This window comes from Balearica regulorum, chromosome 22, assembly GCF_011004875.1.
Source record: "Balearica regulorum gibbericeps isolate bBalReg1 chromosome 22, bBalReg1.pri, whole genome shotgun sequence".
NCBI lineage: Eukaryota > Metazoa > Chordata > Aves > Gruiformes > Gruidae > Balearica > Balearica regulorum.
In genome coordinates this window covers 520181-543559 of record NC_046205.1, presented here as the reverse complement: position 1 = coordinate 543559, position 23379 = coordinate 520181, and the positions used below count along the sequence as shown (strand labels likewise).

At 43.7% G+C, this 23379-nt stretch overlaps 1 protein-coding gene across 7 annotated transcripts in view; it reads right to left on the bottom strand.

Moving 5' to 3' along the window:
• EYA3 (EYA transcriptional coactivator and phosphatase 3) overlaps positions 1 to 22779 on the bottom strand; it is a 57871-nt gene extending 35092 nt beyond the window's left edge. The window contains exons 1-3 of one of the 7 annotated variants that reach the window (XM_075774122.1): positions 22631 to 22757; positions 20493 to 20578; positions 2619 to 2713 (exon numbers count right to left, since the gene is read on the bottom strand). In XM_075774122.1, the coding sequence (XP_075630237.1) occupies positions 2619 to 2651 (33 nt within the window). In that variant the 5' untranslated portion in view covers positions 2652 to 2713; positions 20493 to 20578; positions 22631 to 22757. Of the gene's footprint in view, positions 1 to 2618; positions 2714 to 4446; positions 4622 to 20492; positions 20579 to 22630 lie in introns of those variants that run through there. The other 6 variants (XM_075774119.1, XM_075774124.1, XM_075774121.1 and 3 more) reach the window with 6 other exon arrangements.
• Between the last annotated feature and the right edge of the window lie 600 nt (positions 22780 to 23379).

The window sequence follows — 23379 nt, the reverse complement described above, 5'->3', positions numbered from 1 at the left end:
AATTTTTCCTCCTGACATCAGGATAACAGTTGCTCTATGACTGAATCCAACTCTCAGACTGACATTCATAGAATAACTTCTAACCCAGAGCAGAACCAGGGGAACCCCCACACTCACAGCTAGCCAACAAGCAAGGCGATGACTTCTTGGAGCAAACGCTGCCAAAGCCATTTCAGACTGTGGCAATGCCACACACAAGTCAGGAAAGCAGAATTCTATTGCAAACTGTTTGCCAATTTAAATTAAGAAAAATCTTCAGCCCAAACACATGACCATTGTTTTTCCTCTACACTCCTGGCAGCGTTGGGTCTTTCTGGAGCCCTTTCCAACACCACGGTCTCCCTACCACTGACTCTGGCTTGCTCTTGCTATCCGACACAAGAAGTCATTCCAACCAGAGCAACCCCGTGGATGTCTGCAATGAGTGCAACACAAGTTCACCATCCCTTATCAAAAGGAGATTTTTGTCATTTTTCTAGCATTAAGGATTAAATAAAGTATTATAAAAATCAGCTACACACATCCACAATGAATTCAACAAGTGAGAGATTACTATACAGGACTACTTCTAAAAACAAATCCAGATTAATAATTTATTATAAATGAATAATTTTGTTTTGTCATGAGAAGGTCAGGGGGTCACTTTAAGTCATTTTGCCCCAAGCTTCCCTTTGCTCTCTTATTTCCCATGTTTGTTTCAGTTTTCTAGCACTGCAGTGTGCACAGAAAATTTTCCACTCTAATTCGGACCTGAAAAGGGAAGAAACATTCAAAAAACAGGGACAAAAGACATGCCTGTTTAACGTGCCAGGCAGCAGTATGTGGGGTGAGAAGTCTACCAGTCAATTAGAAAAGACATATTTGGACCAATTATTATCATCGGTCCACACCAACACAAGAAAATGACCCGATTTCTTATCATTATTATTATTTTTCAAGTAAAATACACTGAAATCAAAGTTTGATGACTTCTCTACAGGCTCCTTTTTGGATTCAGTTATCAATAGTTTGCCATAAACTTTTTTTTTTTTTTGAAGTAACATACTAATCTTGTTCCCATGATTAAGAAAAGCACAATCATTTGGGAAAGAAAACAAGTTTGTACAGTATCAATGTTGGGCTACCAGGCAGGCAGGATTTTGCAAAGCTGACTTCAGGTTTGTTTTTTTTTTATTAGGAAAATTCACTTGTTTCAGGAATGGTCCCACTACCAAAAAAAAAAAAAAAAAAAAAAAAAAAGAAGGATTGTTCTTTTCATTTCCTCCTGCCAGAATGTGCTACTATACTCAAAATACCACCTCCCCTACTAGCTGTGATCATTAAGTCTCATTCTGTCTCAGAATGGCTGATCAGTGTGAGATAAAGAAATTACCAACAAAATCTTCAGCTGAAAATTACAGCAGAATCTGCTTACAGAGGATGCTTTCATGTACCAAAAATTAGCTGTGCCCTGTCTCTCATGCCCTTAAGAATAAAATTTTATAAAGACAGTATGCATTATATTAGGATGTAATTACAGATATTTCCTTTTTTAATACACACATTTAATTCATTTTTAAATCCTACAAATATCTGGAGTTCAAATTACATGCTTTTGCTGCTTAGTTTCACTTTTTGTGCCTATTATGTACACGTAATTTGCAAGTCGTGTCAAGCCCTATTTTAAACAACTGTAAATTTGCATTTCCATTTCATTCAACTTTGTTCCTAAGTCAGAGAATTGCACAAATGACATTACAATGGATTTTCTAACTAGTGAACTTACGAACATAAAATTCTCACATTAAAAAAAACATCAAAATCTTTTCAATGAGAACATTACCAAATTGCCCCCAGCATATCACTCTATTTTTGTGTGCATTTGAAAAGGTCTCCAAAATTAAAATAAGCTTCACTGTCAAGGTAACTTGGCAATTTTTTTGTTGAGTTTGCATCAGGTCTAATTTGGGAATATAACATCCATACAAACTTTTTTCCTTAATTCCCTATTATGTTTTAGATATGCAAATTTAAATTCATATCATACTGTATTAACAGTCGGTCTACCCAAAACTTTTGTGACGTGATATTATCAGTTACTGATAATACAGACAGAATGGCAAATATTTAAGATGTCCAGACAGCAATTTTTAACTTAAGACATGTTTCCCTATTCGAACATACTGTTAAATTAAGAATTTTTAAAAATGCTTTCCACCTGTGGAGATGGTAGATGATGGGACCTTTTCAAGATACTAAGCACAAGAAGAATTAAAGACTATACACACTGTAATAATCAGCATGCTGAATCTGTCATTAAAATAGTGACTTTTAATTTCTCCAGAAGAGACTTGAAATGGTCTGGGTTTCTGAGCATCACAAGTAATTATTAGGCACAATTTTGCATATAAACATTATCGAGTTTAAGATACATAACTATTCCTTTTTTAACTCTTGCCTGTACGATTATAGTAAGCTAAATGTACAATACCTTTTACTAACAGCAAAATGATTTTTCACCTCTAGATAAACACACTAAGTCTTATTTTCCATTATTCACTAAAATAACTTTATACCCAATTTCTGAGATCCCCGATTTGTTTTATGTGTTCATTTTTAGCCTTTTAAAATGTACTTACTGGTTGTTCGGGTAAGTCTTGTGGCTCTTCCATGGGTATTACTATTCTAGTGCTTAAATGATTCAAATCGTGTGTTCCTCGGCAGTCTTCAAAGCCTGTCAAAAAAAGGTGTTCATAGCTTTATGTACTTTTGGGGGGGCTTATCATTTAGGCTATCAGAGAACGTTAATTGTTATATATTCCACCCACAAGCTTTCTAAACTCGTGTTGCCATCTCCCAAGTAAAAGATGAAATTCATATATGGAAAGATTTCATAAACAAGGGATTTAGCTTTAAGCTTCAAGATACAAATAGACTTTTTTACGCACGTGGCACATTTCTACATCATTTACTTGTACCATACTGACTACAGAAGCTAATGTATCAATCAGACATGTGCACTATGATTTTAAAGACACTTTAAATGATCAAGTCTGGTCTACTAGGTCAGTAAACAGCATGATTCAATCTAACCTGTTTTAATTTAGAACATTTATATAACAGAAAAAAATCAGGGCAAGACTGTACACCTAAATGTATTTACACGCAGTACTGTTTATTGCCAAATTCACAAAGCAAGTTTATTATTTCAATTGCACTCTTAAAAAAGAGAAGTTTGATGAAAATTTATAAAATAATTTTTATTTTGGAAGCTAAGTAACCCAGTAGCATTTAGCATAGAGATCTTCTATACTATACCAAAGAGCTGCTATCCCCCAGGGTTTTAAAACCATGAAAAGGAAATTTTGTGGATTACTTTCACAACCTGATTAATTTTTGCAATTTGCTGGGCAAACGGCACACGTCCTCCACGGCTTCCCCCTCTGCCTGACCAATGTTCAGTCTGACCTATGTGTTCAATTGCTCTTCTGTCACCCTCTCAGCTCCAAGCTGTTTATTAAAAACATGCCCTAGCCTCATCAGACAGCTCCATCTCAACTGCACCAAAACCAAGTAGGTGCCTCCTCTCCATCCCAGCAGAGCTGTCTCTTCTGTACGCACATGTGCACATTGCACACAGAGCAGAAATTAAAGAAATTAAATACAGCGACTTTCTGTGCTGAGGTACAACCTATTCCTGCCTCCGCAGCCATGAAAGTTTTGCTGTAGATCTCAGTGGAAATGCAAAAGGCCATTTACTCAGCTCTCCATTCTCTATGCCTTTCTGCTTTCCCACCCTGTTTGGAGCATTCAGGCACCTTCATATTTACCCCCATGTAAAGTGACTAAACAAGTTAACAGAAACAACTTTCCGGTGTCCTGAAAACAACTGCTATTTCCCCTCCTGGCCCTGCCAGACCTACTTAAACTCCTAGCACGTGCAGCCAGCCTGCGGCAGAGCACCACGTGCCGAGCACGGGGATGCTTTGCAGCCTGGAATAATTTCATATTAACCATGAAAACACAAAGGATTTCTTCTTCCCTGTTTGAGGACAGGTAAAGGTCTTACATGCCAGGATGTATCACATATGCCAGGGTAAAATTGCATTGAGGGTTTGAATATTTTCCAAGGCTGCCGCCTCTAATCAAAGCTACTTACCGTTATTGCCTTAACTGCAAATCAACTGAATTTACAATAAGTCTCTTCAATAACTCAGGTTCTTTTGAAATTACCCTATTCACACCACACACAAGAAAGTATACAATAAAAAGTACCACTGTCACCATTCCAGCTTTTCGTCCATCAGTTTAAATTGGTTTTAAATTTAAAAGCTTCTTTCCTTTTTACTTTTTGTAGGAATAACAGAGAAAAATCAAGACTTTAGAGAAACTGTGGCATGCAAAGATTATGAACAGGAGCATAGAATACAATGGCCAACAGCAAGAATATTTGAAATTGATACCAACAGGTCCCATCCGGTCCCTTGTCCTTCATTTTTGTTATTTGATGCTGTTTCATTGTGTAATTTCTTAGAAAAATCCCAAACTAAACTCTTCAGTATGGACAAAGATTTCACATTATACTTTGAGCCATCCAGCAGTAAATTCCCATTCCACGCTTTGTGTAAAAGCTGCGAGCAATTCTTTAATTTTGTTTTTGAGAAGGATCTAAATAATTGGAAAGACAAAAAGATTCCAAGTCATGTCAGAATGTGTTAAACTTGTGAACAAAACTCTTCCCAAATGAACAGGGCATCTTCTAGCACCTGGAAGCAAATGAACGAACCCAAGCAGATAAGCGGTAACCTCTTGCCTAGATGGCAAGTGAAAAGTTGGCCTCTGGTGGCTTCGCACTTTCTTCTAGAGAATACCCCATTCCTCCAGAAATAGCAGCTCAGGCAGAACACATCTCACAAAGACCTCGTGCTCACAGCTATTGTTACGCAGAAACAGGCAGAACAACCCGAAGCAGCAACATGCGTTTCTGGGTGAAAGGGATGTACGTAACCAGTACACCTGACTAGCAGGAGGGACGGGGTATCTTTCAAGCAAAGGCCTCCTACAGCACAAACAGGTTAAGGTGCTGCTGAAGGAAGAGCTCCTGCCTCTCCTCAACTCCAGCAACCCGCTCCTGCTCGCCCGACACCCCTTCTGTTGTGGCCACCAAGCGCTTGTGTGGCTGAACAGCAGTCTGGAGCTGAGATCTGACCTTCTAAGGGGAAAAAAAAAAAAAAAAAAAAGAGCCCAAACACAACCTTTATGCTAAGCTGCTTTTAGTGGGATCGGGTCTGGTCTTGGGCAGCCCCGTGCTGGGGGAAGCCCACAGGATGGGGACCCGGCAGAGCACGCAGCGGGCAGCAGGATGCCCCTTTTCAGCGACAGCCATAGTAAATGAAACCATAATTTTACCATCTTATTTATGTTGCATTTTGGCAAAACGGAGGACATCATTCACAGTGATATACATACGCCTCCACAGCCCTTCAACCTGCGACACCCACCCAATCACCAAGCTCTCCTGTGGAGCAGCCACACAACTTCTTTTGGCCGGGCACAGGAGGCCCTCGGACCACGAGCAAGGCCAGAGCCTCCCCCTGCCATTACCTCTGGGAGCGCGGAGCCAGGGAGGGGAGATGCCTGCCTCTCTCCTCCTGCAGGGAGAGGCTGAGCGAAGCTGCTGACAGTGTCAGCACCGAAGCCCCGGGGAGGAGGATCCAGAGCACAGCTGCTCCGGCCATGCTCATGTCCCTAACAGCACCCTCCAACATGGGGAATCCCCCCCGCTGCCCATCGGCTGGCTCCAGCCCTACACACGGCCCAGGGCAGCACACCCTGCCCCCCCGCCAGCCCCAGCGCCCCCGGGTGCCGTCAGCCACCTCCTCGCCCAGGAGCAGAGGTACACACTGATGCACCGCCCAGGGCTTGGGTTTCCAAAAAACAAACCCAGCGCCTCACACCTGCTCAGCGTGAGCCACCTCAGTGTATTACCTTACTCAGCAAGCAGCTCGCCATGAACAAAGTTGATTTTTAAAAACTGAAGATAAACAACACTGATTTTTTTTTTTTGTGGTATCTCAAAATTAGATTTTTAACTTGTATAAAACTCAAGGCAATTGTGTCTCAGATAAGCTTATCACACAGTTTCTATTAGGGAACATTTTAAAAGGATAAGAGACTGCAACAGAAGAGATATCAAAGCAGATCTTTGCTATCTTCAGTTCCAAAGAGAGTCCAAATTGCTGCACTGCACCCATGACAGGGGTTGCGCCACAGCAGCTGGGCAGGAGGACAGCGACTGCCACCAGTCCTGATCGGGTCCTGCGACTGCCACCGCTCCCCAAAGGTGACTTACACCAGCCAGCCTCAGAAGAGAAGAAACCGGTGATTAATATCTTTGGGTCAGTGGGGGTTTGGTCACTTTTTCCATCTATATGTCTACTTTTGTGTGTGCATGTCAGGGAGGTCTGAAAAGCAGATTTGGACGGTGAGAACACTTCTGTAGGCAACTGGGCTCGTGAACAAGAAATACAGTGCAAAATGTAAGTGAGCGTGCAACAAGCCATCCAGCGAGTGACAGCGATGAGAGAAATGTTCAGAAAAATGAGACAAATGTTATGCTTCTGAAAACCAGCAAAATGCCATTCTTTTTTCCCTTTATGGGGTGTTTTTTATTATTTACCTAATGAAAATTACTTCATAATATTGGAATTAAACAACATTTTTTATTTAATCTAGACTTGTTTTGAATAGCCATCCTGGTTTAATTCCAACTTGCACAGAATACCAACAATGTAAAATATCAAGGATAGGTGTTTTGCACATCAATATATTTTGTTTGCTCAATGTATGGAGGATGTTACCTAAACTTCAAAGTAGAAGGCATCAAGGAATGGACTACAGAATCGCACCCATCAGTTGCCTGCCTTCTGGCCTCCACAAGATTGGGATGCCAATAATTCCCTATTAAAAGCCCTGGCAAGCCACATACAGTTTCTTGCACTAAATCCTGGTTTAAAAATCCTAAAACACAAAGTCTAGCTTGATCAGACTCTCTAACTAGATACTATGGATATCATTTCTGAGAGCCACCCCCTATTAGCACCAGGCTAGACAGACTCCTATTTACTTTCATTCTGTTCTTTTCAAGCCCATCTGCCCTGGCTTTGAATATAAAATTTCGGCTGAGGAACAGTTCTTCTCAAGCTGCAAATAATGAAAGTCAAGGATACCGTGATAAAAACAACAAGCAGTAATTATACTGATTAGAAAAAATGTTGTTTGAATATGGTTTTATATTGCTTTAAGATAGCCACTATTTTCCTAAGAACAAAGCTTTAGTTAATGTAACAAAAATTTATCTATTAAACAGAAAGTTAAAATAAAATGTTTTGTATGCACAATAAGGTAACCTATGCAGTTATCACCAGTCCGTATTTACTCAAGGGCCAGCACCTTACCATGAGCAGCAATGAATATATGAATTAAGCAGTCTAAGCTTCCCCTGTTTTCCCGTGGAGCATTTCATGGTACCCTGTCCCACGCTGCCACGCCAGGCGCACACGGGATCAGAGGGCGGCACAGCAATCTAAGCCAGTGCCAGCCAGAGCAGGGGTTTCCCTTGCCATGTGCTTTGACTCCGGCCACTCACCCTGTGACAAACCGCTTCTTTCGGAGAAGAGCAGAACTTGGCCCAGTGGGATGTGGTGGATCCCCCCCCCCCTTTTTTTTAAATTTAATTACAAACACCCAAATAAATAAATAAAAAAAGTTAAGAGAGAGGAGGCACATACTGACATTACTATGTACTGCTCAGCTACCAAGTGCTTTTTATTCTGAAGGTTTATGACTTAAGATTTAATATTCGGGCAAAATACGCATTCAGCCATCTCCCGATGGGCAGCGACCCGTGCCCCTCCACCTCAGGGCGCGAGCGGGTGGATGGATATAACCTCCTTGTTCCACAGGGAAGTTTCTTTACAATTTGGTTCTTCTCCATATCTCAGCGTTCCCATATCCAACTGTGATAATACTTCATCAGCCAAGCTGCTGAAGTATTTCCAACTTGGTATTCAAGACAGCCAAACTAGCGTTCTGCCTACACTGAGGAAGCAAACCCAGCCCACTGCCCACTCCAACAGGATCTCTCCCAAGGATTTGGCAAAAACAGGCGTTCTCTGAAGTTTTGAAGAATCTCCCATTTTGTTTTTAAATGGCTTGATTACAGACCGCAGGAAATGACAGCATCAGCCTGGTTTCTGGTTTGGTCTGTGCAATAAAACGGCCCCTTAAGGAGCTGTCAGGAATTGAACAATTTTGTGTACTAAGCTTCATTTTTCCTTCCTTCAGGCAAAAACAAGATAACGGAAATTCTGCACAAAGTTCTACCATCACAATGATGCAAACAAAATGAGTGAGTAAATAGATGCCTGGGTGTGTAAAATGTTCTATTCAGGGTGAGCCTGAATACAAACTCAAAAAACTTTAAAGATACTTGAAAGAAAAGGGAATCGCAGTTATTTAATACGCTAACGTAATTCCAGGGACATGCAAAGAAAGGCAGGGGTGAGCAGAGGAGGGGCCCATCCAGCTTTCCTCCTCCACTAAGGAATGAAATACTTAACCCAAATAATTTGCTTTCACAAGTAGACCTGCAAGTAACACAATGCATGATCTCCTTTACCACGGCGTTCACAAGTCAATTTATAAATATCATATTAAGCCCGCATATTCAGTATCTGGCAGCCAACCCTTGACTGCCAAGCGTATGAGAATAGGTGAGTTACGCCAGTGTTTGAAAATACAAATGAGGTAAGAGGGAAAAGGAACTCTGGTTTCTGACTTCCACTTGTGGTACTCCCAAATCCAACTTTCTAACACTATCAACAACCCCTCAGACAACAGTTTTGCTCTCCAAAACAATTCTTAAAAATTCCCTCCAAAATCCATCTCCAAGGCACCATATCTCAAGCTTTGTTCTGTTCAATCCACCCCCTCTCTAAGTACGGTTCTCTACCAATTTCCTTTTTCAGCAGCAAAGAGCAGCCGTTTTAAAAAATGAAAATGGAATAGAGTTAATGAATGAAAGCTGTGCTACACACCAGCCTGCTGATTTCCTATCATTAACAAATCCAGCAGCTCTCGCAGCAAAGATTTATACTCTGCTATTCTTCATTTCTTCTCGCTCTCCACCCACACACCCAGACACGCACACACAACACACACAGATATTTGCAAAATACTGTGAAGAATACCAAAGAATAAACCTTTGCCGTGAGATCCACTGGATTATTTACTGCTGTCTATCCGTGCTCTCTCTTCCCTACTTTATTAACTGGGGAAGATTTAGAATAAAATGTAAAAGTTCCGGGGAAGGCAGACTGTATGCCCTATTTTTGAAGATACAAGTGGCCATGACAAGCCAGTAAACACAGTCCTGTAGGACTGAAAAACCATGGTTTGATTAAAATTTCATAATCTTCAAATGAAAAAAAAAACAAACACCTATACAGTATTTATAAAGTGAGAAAATTTCTGAAATTAAATGTGGCAATGCAAACACAGTTTTACCCTAAGCAATGCCTATTTCATTAATAGGAATTTTCACGTTATTTTTAAATCGTTGCAGGGCTATCAACATGAAAGCTGTCTGCAGTTCACTTCAACAATGACACACACGCAGCTTGGTTTCCCAGTTATTATGCAATTTTGTTAAATTTGATTTTGGAACATAGCAGGGAAATTTCTAATGGGGAAAAGAACTGAAAAGGAAAATTTGGAAACAACAACTTCATCCTCAAGACAAACAACTCCCACAGAAACAAGTCAGCAATTTCTTCTAGATAGATCTAACGTACATAGCTCACACGGCACAAGAGCACGCAACTGCTATTAATCTTTTAGTTACAAAACAAAGCACAGGAATTTATGAAAATGTAAGAAAAGCAGCAAAGTCAATTACAACCTCTGTTAATGAGGATTCACTCAACTTGCATTGAGACTTAATGGATTTTTTCCAAAGACTGCAAATGATAAGATACCTGGTATCTTGTGGCTCACATACATTTTTGTGTTTTAGATAACTGATAAATGGGTGGCAAATCTCTAGAGCTGCAGCTCTGAAGGAAAAAAAAATGCTGTTTGTCTTAAAAGCTTTTTAAAACAGACTTTAATACAGCAGAGCACACTGTCTTTAATTTCTAGAAGCCACTTCAGACACAGTCAAATAGATTAGGAAATCGCCTGAACAAAAGACCAAAATTTTTAATCCCCCATCAGTCAGACAGCAAATCTGCATCATATTAACCACAAAAAAGGAATTATTTACATTATGCAGCTCTAAACTTTATTTTCAATAAACGATTTCACTAATACATATCAAAAAGTCATATAGCTACCACCAGAGGCTACCAGGAATTTAATGTATAATCTGTAGTTCTATTGGACAACCTGTTTCAGTACTCAACTTTCACCACAATTTTATTAAAACAGTTGTGACTACAGTAAATTTACTTATTTATTATTTTGCATTAGAGGCAGCCATGGTATTTATCACGGCGCAATCAGTTCTGAGAACATCTGTAGCTATTTGTGTCTTAGCAACAACAGTTGCTAGAGTAACCTGCTCAAAAAAATTTAAAGAAACAATAAAGTACTGGATATTTGAGATTTTTTACTGAGGAAGGAAACAGTTTAAGTGATGGTGTTCAACACTTAGCCACTCAGTAAGAGCCACTGCTTTTAATTAGGTGGATTTGTTATACCATTTGCTTCATACAGCATCAGTCCTGCGGGCAGAGGCAGGTGGGAGCACAGAAACACCCCACTGGGTCAGACAAATGGTCCATCTAGCCCAGCCCAGCCCACCTCCAAGAGCAGAAGCTCTGGGCGGGGAGTGCGTGAGCCTGGCCACTCTCCACCACCCCCTGCACGCCTCCAGCAGCCACAAGCGTGGGACCGCAGAGGGGACATCCCTGCCACATCCTCCAGCATCCACGCATGGACCTGTTACCCACAAATTTGTCTGGTCCCCCTCTGAACCGGCTGCGGTCAGCAGCTCCCACAGCCGCCTGGAGCAGCTCACGACCTGCCACGTAAAGAACTTCTCGGCTGCTTTACAGCAACTACCTTCGAGTGCCTTCAGTCCTCGTATGGCAGGATTGGGCGAGCAGCTCCTCTTTCAGCACATCCCCTGCCCTCAGGATTTTGTACACCCTGATTACATTCTCTCTCCAAATCAGAGTCCCAGCCTTCAGCTTCTCTGTGGAAGGCACCTGCCCCATCCCCTATGATCACTGTTCTGCTCCCCCTTGAGATGTAGCAACCAGAGCTGTACATAATATACGAGATGTGGCTGCAACCACAGCTTTACTACGAGCGGTAAAAAGATCTATCTGCTGTTTTCGATGCCCCTCCTAATGACAGCCAACACTGTTGGCTTTTTGTTTGGCTGCCATTTACACTGAGTAATCATTTCAATGAACCATCACTGTCCTCAGGTTCTCCTCCTGGAGTCATAACTGCCTGTTCTGAGTTCAGCCTTATGTACAGAGTTTAGATTGCTTTTCCCCAGATGAATTACCCTTAATTTAGGGAAAGCAATATCTAAATCATATTTATGTTAATTAAGTTCTCATAAATCGATCTACACCGAAGCTCTTCTGCCTCCTTTTTGATCCTTGGCAATATCCTTCTGCCTTTGGGGTGGCCTTTTATGACTCAAAAATTCAGCAACATCAGTAAACTTGGAGATTTCACTGGCCATTCATTTCTCCAGATCACTGGTGAAAATGCTGGACAAAATCAGTCAAAGCACCAACATTAAGTGTACTACAGTGCTGTCTCTTCTCCAGCCTTTGAAGTGACCACCAAGCCCTGTCCTCTGCTCCCTGGGCTCACTAATCGAGTTAGAGGGCTTTTAACTACGTTTGTCAGGGAAGATCCCAAGGAGGGGACAGCACACATAAGACAGCGTGACAAAAATGCTCAGACAAACCCGTCTGCTATGGGATCATGGACAGGCCTCTTGTACAATCAGAATGAGAAGGGTAGCCAAAAATGTGGAATATTGTTGTGGATGTCCACTGCGGATCCTCTGTCGAGAAGTGAATGAAGCCATCTTTACACAGCCAAAGAAACCCAGTGATCGCAGACCATGGTTTGCAAGAGGCACTTCAACCACCCCAATATCTGCTGAGAGCTACGTGGTGGGGCACACAAAAGTCAGGTTTCTCAATGCATCAAAGATAATTTTTTTATGTGGTGCTGTGACATGGTAAGAGTTCAAGATCCCAGGAGAAGTGATGAGGACAAGTAACAAAATAAATAGCAAGATTACAGTTTGTTCAAGAGACTGATCGTATAGGTACGGTACTACGGAAGAGCCTGAAGGAGCAATGCAGCCCAGGAGAGATGGCTGATCCTCGAGGACAGCTTCCCCAAGCACAACAGAATAGTCAATCCCCACATGCAGGCAATGAGCAGAAGCAGGAAGACAGTTTGGCTGGACAGTGAACTGCTCACTAAGCTCAAAAAGGAGGTCAAGCAAAGATCAGACACGTAAGGACTTCACCAGAACTCATGCAGAGATCAGAAGCTTGGCTGGCTCAAATCTGGCAGGGGATGCAAAGGGAAGAAGAGCTTCTAGGGCTCCTTGTGAGCACACTGGCAGCAAAAGACCAAGAAAACCATCAGTTGGATGCTGAGCAGGGCAGGCGATCAACTGACCAAGGACACAGGAAAGGCTGAAGTATTCAGTATCTTCCCTGCTTCAGGCTTTACCAACAAGGCCTGCTCTCAGGCCTTCCAGGTCTTTGTGCCTCATGGCAGAGCCTGGAGGAAGAAAGTGTCAGAGCCCCCAGCAAATATGTCTCTCCTGGGAGGTTGGTTGCCTGGGCTTAGGGACAAGACAGCCAGCTGGTGACCTTTTCCAGAAAGCTCCACTGGAGGCTCCAGCGAAGGTCTCCACTCCCTGCCTTGGGAGCTGCTTTAAGCTGCAGCTCTCACCTTTGGCACCTGCCTGCGCTACAGACTTGACTTCCCAGCTTGACCTCAAAGCTGCCTCACCATGGATCCATCTGCCAACCCAGCTCTTGCCTTAACCCAGCTACCCGCCACCACCAAGCTTGCCCTGCTCACCCCGTGGGTCCTGAGGGACTCTACCCTTGCTGGTGAGCCACTGCTACTGCTTGTCTTGCTACCACACTTAGCGTCCCTTCCCTTAGGGATAAGCTGTCCCTGCTGCTCCCAGACACTAACAATGGTACAGAAGGATGAAGTTAGAGATCACCTGAAGAAAACTGGACATACACAATTCTGTAAGACCAAATAGGATGGAGAAGGAGCTGCTTTCTATCATTTTGAAAGGTCCTATCAATCCGGGAGATGACTGATGACTGCAGAAGGGCAAATGTCACCTTCAAGACAGGCAATAAGGAAGATACAGGCCAGTCAGACTTGCCTCCGTGTCTCAGGGGACTGTGGAGCAAATCCACAGAGAGACCATTCGCACACACGTGAAAGTCAAGAAGCACGGATCTGCCAAAGGCAAATGGTGCCTGTCCAAGGTGACTGCCCTTTCTGATGCAATGATTTGCTCTGTGGAACAAGTGGGCTATAAATATTCTGTTTCTCCTTTTAGTAATGCAGAGTCCTTCAGCATCCTTGCAGCCACACTCGGTAGGTATTAACTATGGACGGACTACACAGTGGATGAAAAATTGTCTGCACTGCTGGGTTCAAAGGACTGATTACAGCTCTACAATCTAACAAAGTAGCTGGTAAGAAAAAGCCACCTACAAGAGCTGGTAGTGGACACAATACTAACATCTTCATCATGACAAGTGCAACAGTACAGAATACTCCTTCAAAAAAAAAAAAATCTGTGGATAAGACCAATCTGAGAGGGTGAAGTCCAAAAGCCTGAAAAGCAGAACTTGCAATTCAGATGGACTGTGACGTGCTGGAAGAATGGGCTGGCAGGAACCTCGTTAAGTTCAACAAGGGCAAGTGCTATGTGCTGCCCTAGGGATGGAGCAACCCCATGTAACAGGACGGGCTGGGAATAAACTCAGAGGTCACAGTTCTGCAGGAAAGAAACTGGAGATCCTGGTGGACAAGAAGTTCAACATGAGTCAGCTGTGAGTCCTGGCAGCAATGAAGGCTTGTCTCAAGCTAGGCTAAAAAGATATCATAGAAAAGACACAGCCAGACTCATCTCAAATGCCTAGAGAAAGAGATAATGGTCATAAATTGCAACAAGGAAAATTCCAGTTCAACGTGAGGAAAAATTTATTCACCATGTGAGCGGTCTGCACTGGAAGAGTGACCCACAGGGGTGGTGAAATGTCCACCCTTGCACATTTTCAAAACTGCAATGGACAAGACCCTGAATGACCTACCTCCTGTGAGCAGGAGACTGAAGGAGACAACCTCCTGAGGTCCCCTGCAGTCCAACTCAGTGCTTTCACTAGCTTCCCATTGATAGAGAACCTCTCCTCCAAGCCTGGGGAAAGTTAGCTTCTTTAATACAACTCTGTCAAATGTTTTCTGAAAATCTGATTATACCTATTGCTTCCCTCTACTCATGCACTTGCAGAGCCCCAGTACATTAATAAGGTGGAATTTCCCTTTACAGAAGCCATGCTGACTCTTTTCCAATGGACTGTATTTTCCAGTAAGCAGTGATTTTGTCCTTTATGACTGTATTATCTTATTGCTGCTGGCAGTCAGTCACCCGTATGGTGTTCCCAGAATGTCCTCTAGAGCCCATCTTTAGCACTAACAGTGACAACAAGGAATTCACTGAGTTTCTTCTCTGTTACACCTTACCATCCCCAGGTGCCCATTCCACCACAGTCCCACACAATCACTACCTGGATTCCTGCTCTTGATGGATTTAGAGAATGTGTTACTACTGGTTTGAGCCTCCTGTGCAAGGTGCTCTTCAACTTCCTTTTCCCTCTTTTTAATTCTCCTTTTAGATTTCACCCACCACGCTACAGATTTTCCTGTTCTCACCCACCATGCTTTCCATTTTTTAAATGCTCATCTTTTCCCCATGATGGCTTTTTAGCTTTCCCACTGAGCCACACAGGGATTTTTTTGGTGAAGTACCAATTTATTCACTTTCAAATGGTATATCCTGGCTTCTGTCATGGTATTTTTTAAACAGACTTTGAGCACCCTGTAGGCTGCTCACTTTTGGGGCAGATCTTTTTATGTTTTGGGGGATTTTTAAACTACTTGATTCATTTTTAGGTATTTTAATGTCTTGAAATTGAATATCCCTGTGCTGGATTTATTTTGTCTGTTGTCCCCTTCTACTCAGTTGTATCTAATTGTACTGTGATTGCTCTATGCAATCCCACTACTAGCTTAAAATAGGTCCTATGTACCACAACACTCCGAAAAGCAGCTTCTCTTGTCAGTTTAAACTTGGTTGCTGTAGGAAGCAGCCATTTATTGAGTTAGAAGAACATTCTCTCTACCTCGCCTCCTGACGAGGCACAGAACTGGTCTCTGTTGAAATCTCCCATTATAAGTCTCCCAAATTTGCAGCTTCTCTGATCTCAATAGCTCCTGATCACCATCACTGCCCTGATCCAGGGGTAGCCAGTATAATCCTAGTAGTACATTTAAGGTCTGGGATTTCCACCCATACAGACCCAATAGTGCTTCTCTTTTCCTATATTTGTGATGGTGTTATCCTTTACAAAACTTCCTGCACAGTGCCCATCTCCCACTATATAACCTACCCCACCATTTCCGTCCAGCTGCTACCCTGCCACTACCACATCCCAGTGAAAGCCTCCTTCCATGGTAGAAGATGACAGAAGCATCATCTCATCTGCTAGGTACAATTCTGCCAAGAAATGTCTGATGACTTTGTTTCTAAATCTACCTTAAAGGTCCCATCTCTCCCAATTCTCTTTTTCTTTCCTGTTAGTTCAAGTCCTCTTCAGTATGAATTGCAATTAATGTCTGCTACCAGTGACCAACTCACATGCAATCTAAGAATCTTTGAGTTGATCTTGAGTATGTCATGCATTACTTTTTATAAAAGAGAAGGGGCTGTTATTTTATTTGCTATGAGTGCTTCTAGCTTACCTACGCTCCAGAGTAGGGCAATCAGTAAAAAAGCTACATTCAAATGCACAAAAATAGTACAAAGTTTCTACACAATCCTCAAAAGATATTGCAGCCAGGACAAGAAAACTTTCACAGTAAAAAAACAGATTCATACTTACTTTCTTTTCCCTGTTGTCCTTCCATCTATTGCCATTTCCTTTTTTCTCTTTCATGCTATTATTTATTTTAATTATCTAACTGCCAGTCTAGTCATTACGTAACTTTTTTTATTTAGCCCATACAAAATATTTTCGGTTCAAGAGTACTCAAATATACTAACTTCTAAAAACAATGACTCAGTCCAATCAACAACTCTCTTCTCCAGAAAACAAAAATATACTTCTAGACAACAAAATTGTGGTGACATAAGCTTTCAGTCTTTGGACCTGTCCTACCTGAAACTTTACTACAGAGAAAGATAGCTTTTGCTCCCTGCATTCTTCCAAGTCTTCTTCTAAACGCAGAAAAGCAGTGCATTCAGTAACCTAACAGGAATTACTACTCACTATTGCAATTAGCGAGCCTCTGGGTTCATTCACAAGCAGCAACACCACAGGGTCGCCAAATGCACGTTCAACTTCTGCTATGTACACAGAAAAATCATCAGAAGGCCCTGAAGGAGTAGGACACAGGATACCAAAGATATGGACAAAGGAAACACAGCAGGAAAAGTCTGACATTTTAATAACCTAAGAAGCCTTGTTTGAGATTGTTCTTGAACCACAGGGGTCTCAGGCTATTTCATATTGCAACTACACATATTACAAAGAGCAAGAAAACAGTCAAAAGGGGTTAATGGAGAGTCATCAAGGTCATCAGGGGGTTGTGGCTGGGGTTTTTTTTTGGGGGGGGTGGGGGGGGTGGGGAAGGGTGGGGGGTGGTAGTGTTTGTTTGGCTTTTTAAACTTACTGCATTTCCTGAGTTACAGCATTGAAGGAGGAGGGGGGAAAGGTGGTGAGAAAAAGAAAGCATGAGACTTCAGGGTTCACACAACTGTGGTCACAAGAAGAGACTCAAACTTTCCGTCTGCACCTTTCCACAGTGCGTGTGTGTGGTTTTCTCTGGTCAATACTTAAAAAAAAACCAAACCAAAAAAAAGAGAATTAATTACACTGCATCAGGCATCATGTAAACCAGGTCCTCTAACCTTCTGGTATGTGCAGGCATTGCTTGTTTCCCGGAGGAAACAAAATCATGAAGATATCTTCATTGCTATAAATACATGTTCTTGAGACCTTGTCACTGAGAATTAATCCCTAACAATAAATAAATCCTAGCAAAAATAGTGCTGTGTATCCTGAAGTTTCTGATGATTGCAGAAAATCTAGAACACAAATGAATGCAGACAGATTGTCCTGGTTTTGGCTAGGATAGAGTTAATTTTCCCAAGGAGCCAGGACAGGTGAGTCAGGCTGGCCAGGGGCTATTCGGTACCTTCTGACAGTCGGGGAGGGGCAGGTTCCGGGTGGCTCCGGGACTGGCTGAGCTCCGGTGGGTCAGTCATCGGGTGGGTCAGTCATCGGATCGGTAAACTGCTTTCTGTTATCACCCACTGTGAATATCCGTTATCGGTACTGTTGTTGTTGTTTCCCTCTCCCTTGCCATCCCAGTAAACTGTCCTTATCCCAACCCACGAGGCTTTACCTTTGTGTTTCCATTCTGCTCCCCATCCCGCCAGGGCAGGGGTGAGCGTGCGGCGCGTGGTGCTCAGCTGCGTCTGCAGCCGAACCACGTCACAGATGAACGACCATCTCATTGTTTTACTAAGATATTTGTAATTAGTTGAGCTGTGGCAAGTGATAATATTGTGCATTTTAATTTTAGCTGACACCAGTTACAAAGTGAATCACATGCAAACTACTGCAGCTGTAATCAAAGACTGTTTAACCCTACAGTCTATAAAGTTACAGTCAGTTTTATTTGACAACTGGGACAGGCAAGGAATGCAGGCACAACTCATTTTCGGAGCTCTCGGAGCCCTGGTAGCACTGTCAAGTCCGTGATAGGGAAGCCACAGGCCCTGGGCGAGGACCCACTTTCCGGCAGGATGACACATGCCTCCAGGCTAAAAAGGAGCCCAAGGAATTAGTATCTTCTTGCTTACCATGCGTAACAGGTAACCTTTGAGATAGAACAGGCCACAGTATTTTCTGCTGCCTTTTAGCTCCAAAATCCATCAACATCAAGAAATTCCCTAAAGGGCTGTCATCTTTGACTTATGCCTATTGCAGCTAATGCTGGAGTCTGCCAAAACCTCTCTTGAACTAGTCCACTTTTTACTTCCTTCACTGGAAAAAGAAGATGCATGACATATACTGGATTCTGGTACTAGTTCAGTGAGAACTAAAACTTTCAGTGAAGACCAATTATATATGTTTTTAATACCAACATCCACGAAAAAAGGTAATTTCACTAAGAGATCAGAGAAACTTACTCAACAACTTGGTGCTGTTTTTTCTTCAGCATAAAGTTAAATTCTTTAGGTGGAAAGCCACGACACAGATTAGTAGTTCAGAGAATTGTCAAACTGCTTTTGCTATCTTCTTTGAAAATGCTGAGAGCAGTGGTATGATTGACTCATGGGGACTTTTTGGCTTTCTTCAGGTCAGGCAAGATTGAGTATTTTGTAACTTTTTTTTTTTTTTTTTAAAGCCAGAAGAATTAATTTTTCCTTGTATCCAGAAAGGTCAAAGCAGCAGCAGGCTTGGCATGAGAGCTAACTACTGGATAGAAAAAAAAAAGATACAGTAGCAAAAGAAGAAATAAACCTTGTGTGCCTTTATAGTTCTCCAGAGTACCAGCCAAGCTAAGGAAGACAAAAAAATTAGTAGTCCCTGTTATCTTTAAGTCCCTTTGTCTTTTAGAAAGGCCAGCTCCCTTCCCTATACCCCAAAAGTGCTGGATGGACAGGAAATGGGGATTTAAAGTACACAGAATAATCAAGGCAGTCACTTCTGAAATTTCAAGAGCTATTATAAAGGTATTGAACAAAACATCAGATGTATTGCAAATGGGACCGCATTTCTATGTTAAACTCAAAGCCATCCACCAACAGGGTTGTTTTCTGTGACAGTATTTTCCCCAATAGGTATATGAGAACAACTATGCCTTTACCAAAAAAGCAGCATGGGAAATTTTGATAGGAAACCAGTGATCAATCAAAATGTGGTTTTGCAAACAGCTGCCCCCTTCTTTTCTGCTCCGAAGAATAATTAATCACCTACTTTTTCAAATTACCTAGGTCCTGAATATGCATTTTTCTACCCTGATCATCTTAAATCAATCATATTTAAGGGAGAATTTCTTAAGCTCTCTCAAAAGAATAGGGCGAAAACATTGTCACAGAAAAGACATAAGTACGAGACTGGTTTGTAAAATCTTCAAAATGGAATTACATGAAACAGTACAATATTTATAGAAATATGAACCATCACCCAAGGTTTAAAGTTGCCATACACTTTATGTTATGTTCCAGTTGGTGACTCTCAGAGAAACAGCACTGTCAGTATTCAAACACAAACAATGCAAATTTCAAGACTCAGAAGGAAGCTCTTAGGATGTGAGAATAGCTCTGTAGCCTGGTCTCAACTCAGGAGACCCATCTTCCGCGGAACTGAAGAACTGTTCAATCACCTCTGAAATTAGACTAGCCATACCTTTAACCCCCAAAGTTTATTTAAGAGATGGTAAAAGTTCCCAATCACCTTCATCATAATACTAAATTATTTTTCTAAATACAAAGCTAAGTTATATTGCCCAGTTATGGAACTGATCGGTGACAACTTGGAAAAGACAAGACAGCAGTGACTGGTGTGGTGTGGATCAAAACGACACCATAGGCTGAAGAGCCTCCTAGGACACGCTGTGTCTTCTGCCCACAGCGCTCCCCTCAACGTCAGGTTTAGGTAACGCATTAGGAGGAGATCTGAACCCTTGCAGCACCACCTTCACCGGAGGCAGCCGCAAGAAGGAAGAAAGGATTTGAAGTTACTCCCTCAGGTACTAGAGTGCCTCCGGTCATAGCATCTGCATGAACTATCCTTGAATCCTGGCTAGAGAGGGGCCACAAAGAGAACACTGCTGAAGAGATGCTGCTTTTGCTGCCTTCAACCAATTAAAGGAAAAACTTCCAGACAACTTAGGATGAAAGAAAGAGAATGAATTAAGGATAAGACAAAAGCTGAAAAAGACCTTCCTCAACTTATGTCTAACCAGTGTGTGCCACTCGTCATGGTTTAGGTGACAAAAACACTCAGGAGCCACTGCAAGAGACGATGCTGTCTGGAGGTGGGCTGTATGTAGACACTGCTCAGTGCAAGATCGTACATAAAATACCAGTTGTTAAATCCCAACTTGATTCCACTTAAGGCCTCAAAAGTGTCCTGTACCTCTCCATCCTGACAGCTTCTTTTTCGATCACAGGGCTTTGCAGACTCAGTACAAGTTTTAGCAAACATCCATGTTCTAGGAGCACCTTTCAGAAAAAAAAAAAAAAAAAACAACAAAACAGACTCACAGGGAGGGAAAACAAAAAAAATCCTACTGCTGCTAAGAATACAGGTACTGAGGAGTTACTCACATCCACAATGACATTTGCTTTAAGCCTTGAACCTTTATGCATAACATGACTTGCACACAGAAACACACTACTTGCTAGGTTTTTCATTCAACTAAAATATTTTAGTATATTTTATCCAGTTTTATGTTTAGTCATATATAACTACCCTTTGGTACACAAAGTTAGGACATCATACATTAATCTGCTGTAGAGCTACTCCAACCCATTAAGACAAAACATGGAAACCCATTTAATAAAGCATACTCTGACATATTCAATTCAAAACTCATTTAACATCTGGGTATTTAAAGGATAAAGTTTTGAGAAGCTATAAATCCTTCCAAAGTCACTAATTACTCAGGAATTATTACAGCTATTGCATACATCTGTGATGGGCAAGTGACAGTTTTTCAATCCAATTTGTCACACAACCCTACGATACAGAGTTTCCAAGGTGCCACAACCGCTGCCGAGGTTGCATGGAAGAGCCAAGAGGGAGGTGAAAGCTGCAAAAAGACACTGTGCAGTAATTCTAATGGCTGCAAACTGCGAGACCTTAACCTCAGCTACCTTTTAGACGCGTAGCAGTGAGAAAGCGCCTGCATATCATTGTTTGCATGGCAAAAGTTGGATTACAGAACTGCAAAAGTATCGCACCATGAGGCGATAAGAAAAAACCTAAAATATGATGGGTGCAGTCTGACAGGTCAGCAGTTTCGCAGGTTGAGGAAGCCACTATCTTCATGCATTTTAAAAAGTAGCTTATTTTGAAAACGGTAACATGAGGCACGTGAATTGCCATGATCCTCAATAAAACCTATCTTATTCAGTATCATGAATTTATGACAATCCTCAGCAGACAAAATTGAAGGAAACCAAGCAATAGAGGCAGATAATGATAATCATAAATATCTTATCTTAATCAGTATGGTTGACTTAATTACCAGTTGGAACTTATTACACTACAGATTAAGTGCATCACAGAAGCAAAGTAGAGCTAGCTCCATACTGAAAGCAAAGTTCAGCAAGACTTTTTTCGTACGATGCTCCATCTGAATCACTACAGCTACGCTGCATCAAGGACTAGCTCTAGTCTGGAAACAATTTAGCCCCACCATGAAGTGCAGAAACCAAACTAATAAGGCATGCTGTGCTTGAGCTGGCTCCACACAAAGCTACAGCAACTCTGCGCAGCATTCCCAGAACCAGGGACATCCAGCAGAGCTGATCTGGATCCAACGCAGCCTGTGAAGCCCAACTGATCGCGGCCCCGCCAAGCCCAAACGCGGCCTCTTGGACCCGTCTGCACAAGCTGCGGTGTGAGCGACTGAACCCATCCGACGGCTACGAAGGGCAGGTATGTTTAACTGTCTCCTTGCAAAGCCAACGCAGCTTGAGCAGGGCTGCCCTGAGCACGGGGCCCTGCGAACGGCCCACCGGGCCCCGGGCACATCGCGGGGAGAGCTCTTTCTCCCCGTTACCTCGCAGGAGCCACCCCTGGCTACCTGGGCAGAGCTGCGGGAGTCAGTCAGTGTCTTTCTGCACCTTTTGGCTGTTTCCCAGCTCTTCCAAGCACCACCAGCGGCGGCTGAGGCACCAGGACGGCTGGGAACCCCCCCGCCGGGCCGGGCCCCCGCCGTGCTCCGGGGGCAGCGGTCTCCGGGGCGGCGAGCCCTGGGGTCTGACCCCGCACCAACCGCTCCCGCCCTGACCGCAGACGGCCCCTCGACGGGCCTACGCTCAGGGAGGGGGCGGGGGCGCAGACCTCACACACGCGTCGTCCCCGCCGCCTCCGCCCGCGCCCCCGCGGCCGACGAGCTGGGGCCCGGCCCGGCCCGAGGCGGGGGAGCGGCGCCGGGGGTCCGCGGGGGGAAGCGCGCCCAGGGCGGGGGAGGCCACGCGCCGCCCTCTCCGCTGCGGCCGCCGGGCGCGCAGCGCTGGCCGGGCCCCCCCTCAGCGGGCTCTTACCGAGAGGCGGCTCCGGAGCCGGGCCCGGGAGCGCGTCCCGCAGCGGACATGGCAGCGGCGGCCCCGCGCCTCCTCGCCCCCGCCCGCCGCAGCGCCGCCCGGAAGCAGAGCGCGCGGCGACGGAAGTGACGCCACCGACCCGAAGGCGGCCGGGGGCGGGGTCACGGCGGAGGGACAGGCCCTGCGGCCTATCGGGGGCCGCGCCCGGCCACCGCCTCGGAGCGGTAACGGGCCCCGCCAGCGCCCGGTGAGCGGCGCGTCAGCTGCTCGGCCCGGCCCGGCGCCACCGCTGCTGCTGGCGGCCTGCGGGTCGGGCTGCCGTTCGGCTTGTCGGGCCGCCTCACTGCGGGCGGTGTGGCGGTGCGAGTTACTTCAAGTGGTTTGTCCCCGCTCAGCCGCGGTGCCGGAGCCGCGCGATGCCCGTTCGGCGGTTGGGCTGGGTTGTGCGGAGCGCCTGCAGCCTCTTCACAAGTTGTTTCCTCTGAAATGGTTTCTTTCCCCTTTCAGTTGGTCAAAACCTGCTGAGCCTTTCATTGCACCTCTCCCAAGAGTTCACGTGGTGATTTTTTAAAAAACCGACACCGAATTCAAGCCGTGTCAGCGTGGTACCGAGCCTCTTCCCCTGAATATAGACACACAAAGTTCAGAAGGTGGGAGAAGTTGAAGGGCGAAGCACTTGGGGAACACGGTTTATTTAAAAGAACTTTTGAGGATGCATTTTATTACAAAGTAAAGCAGAGTAATGCAAC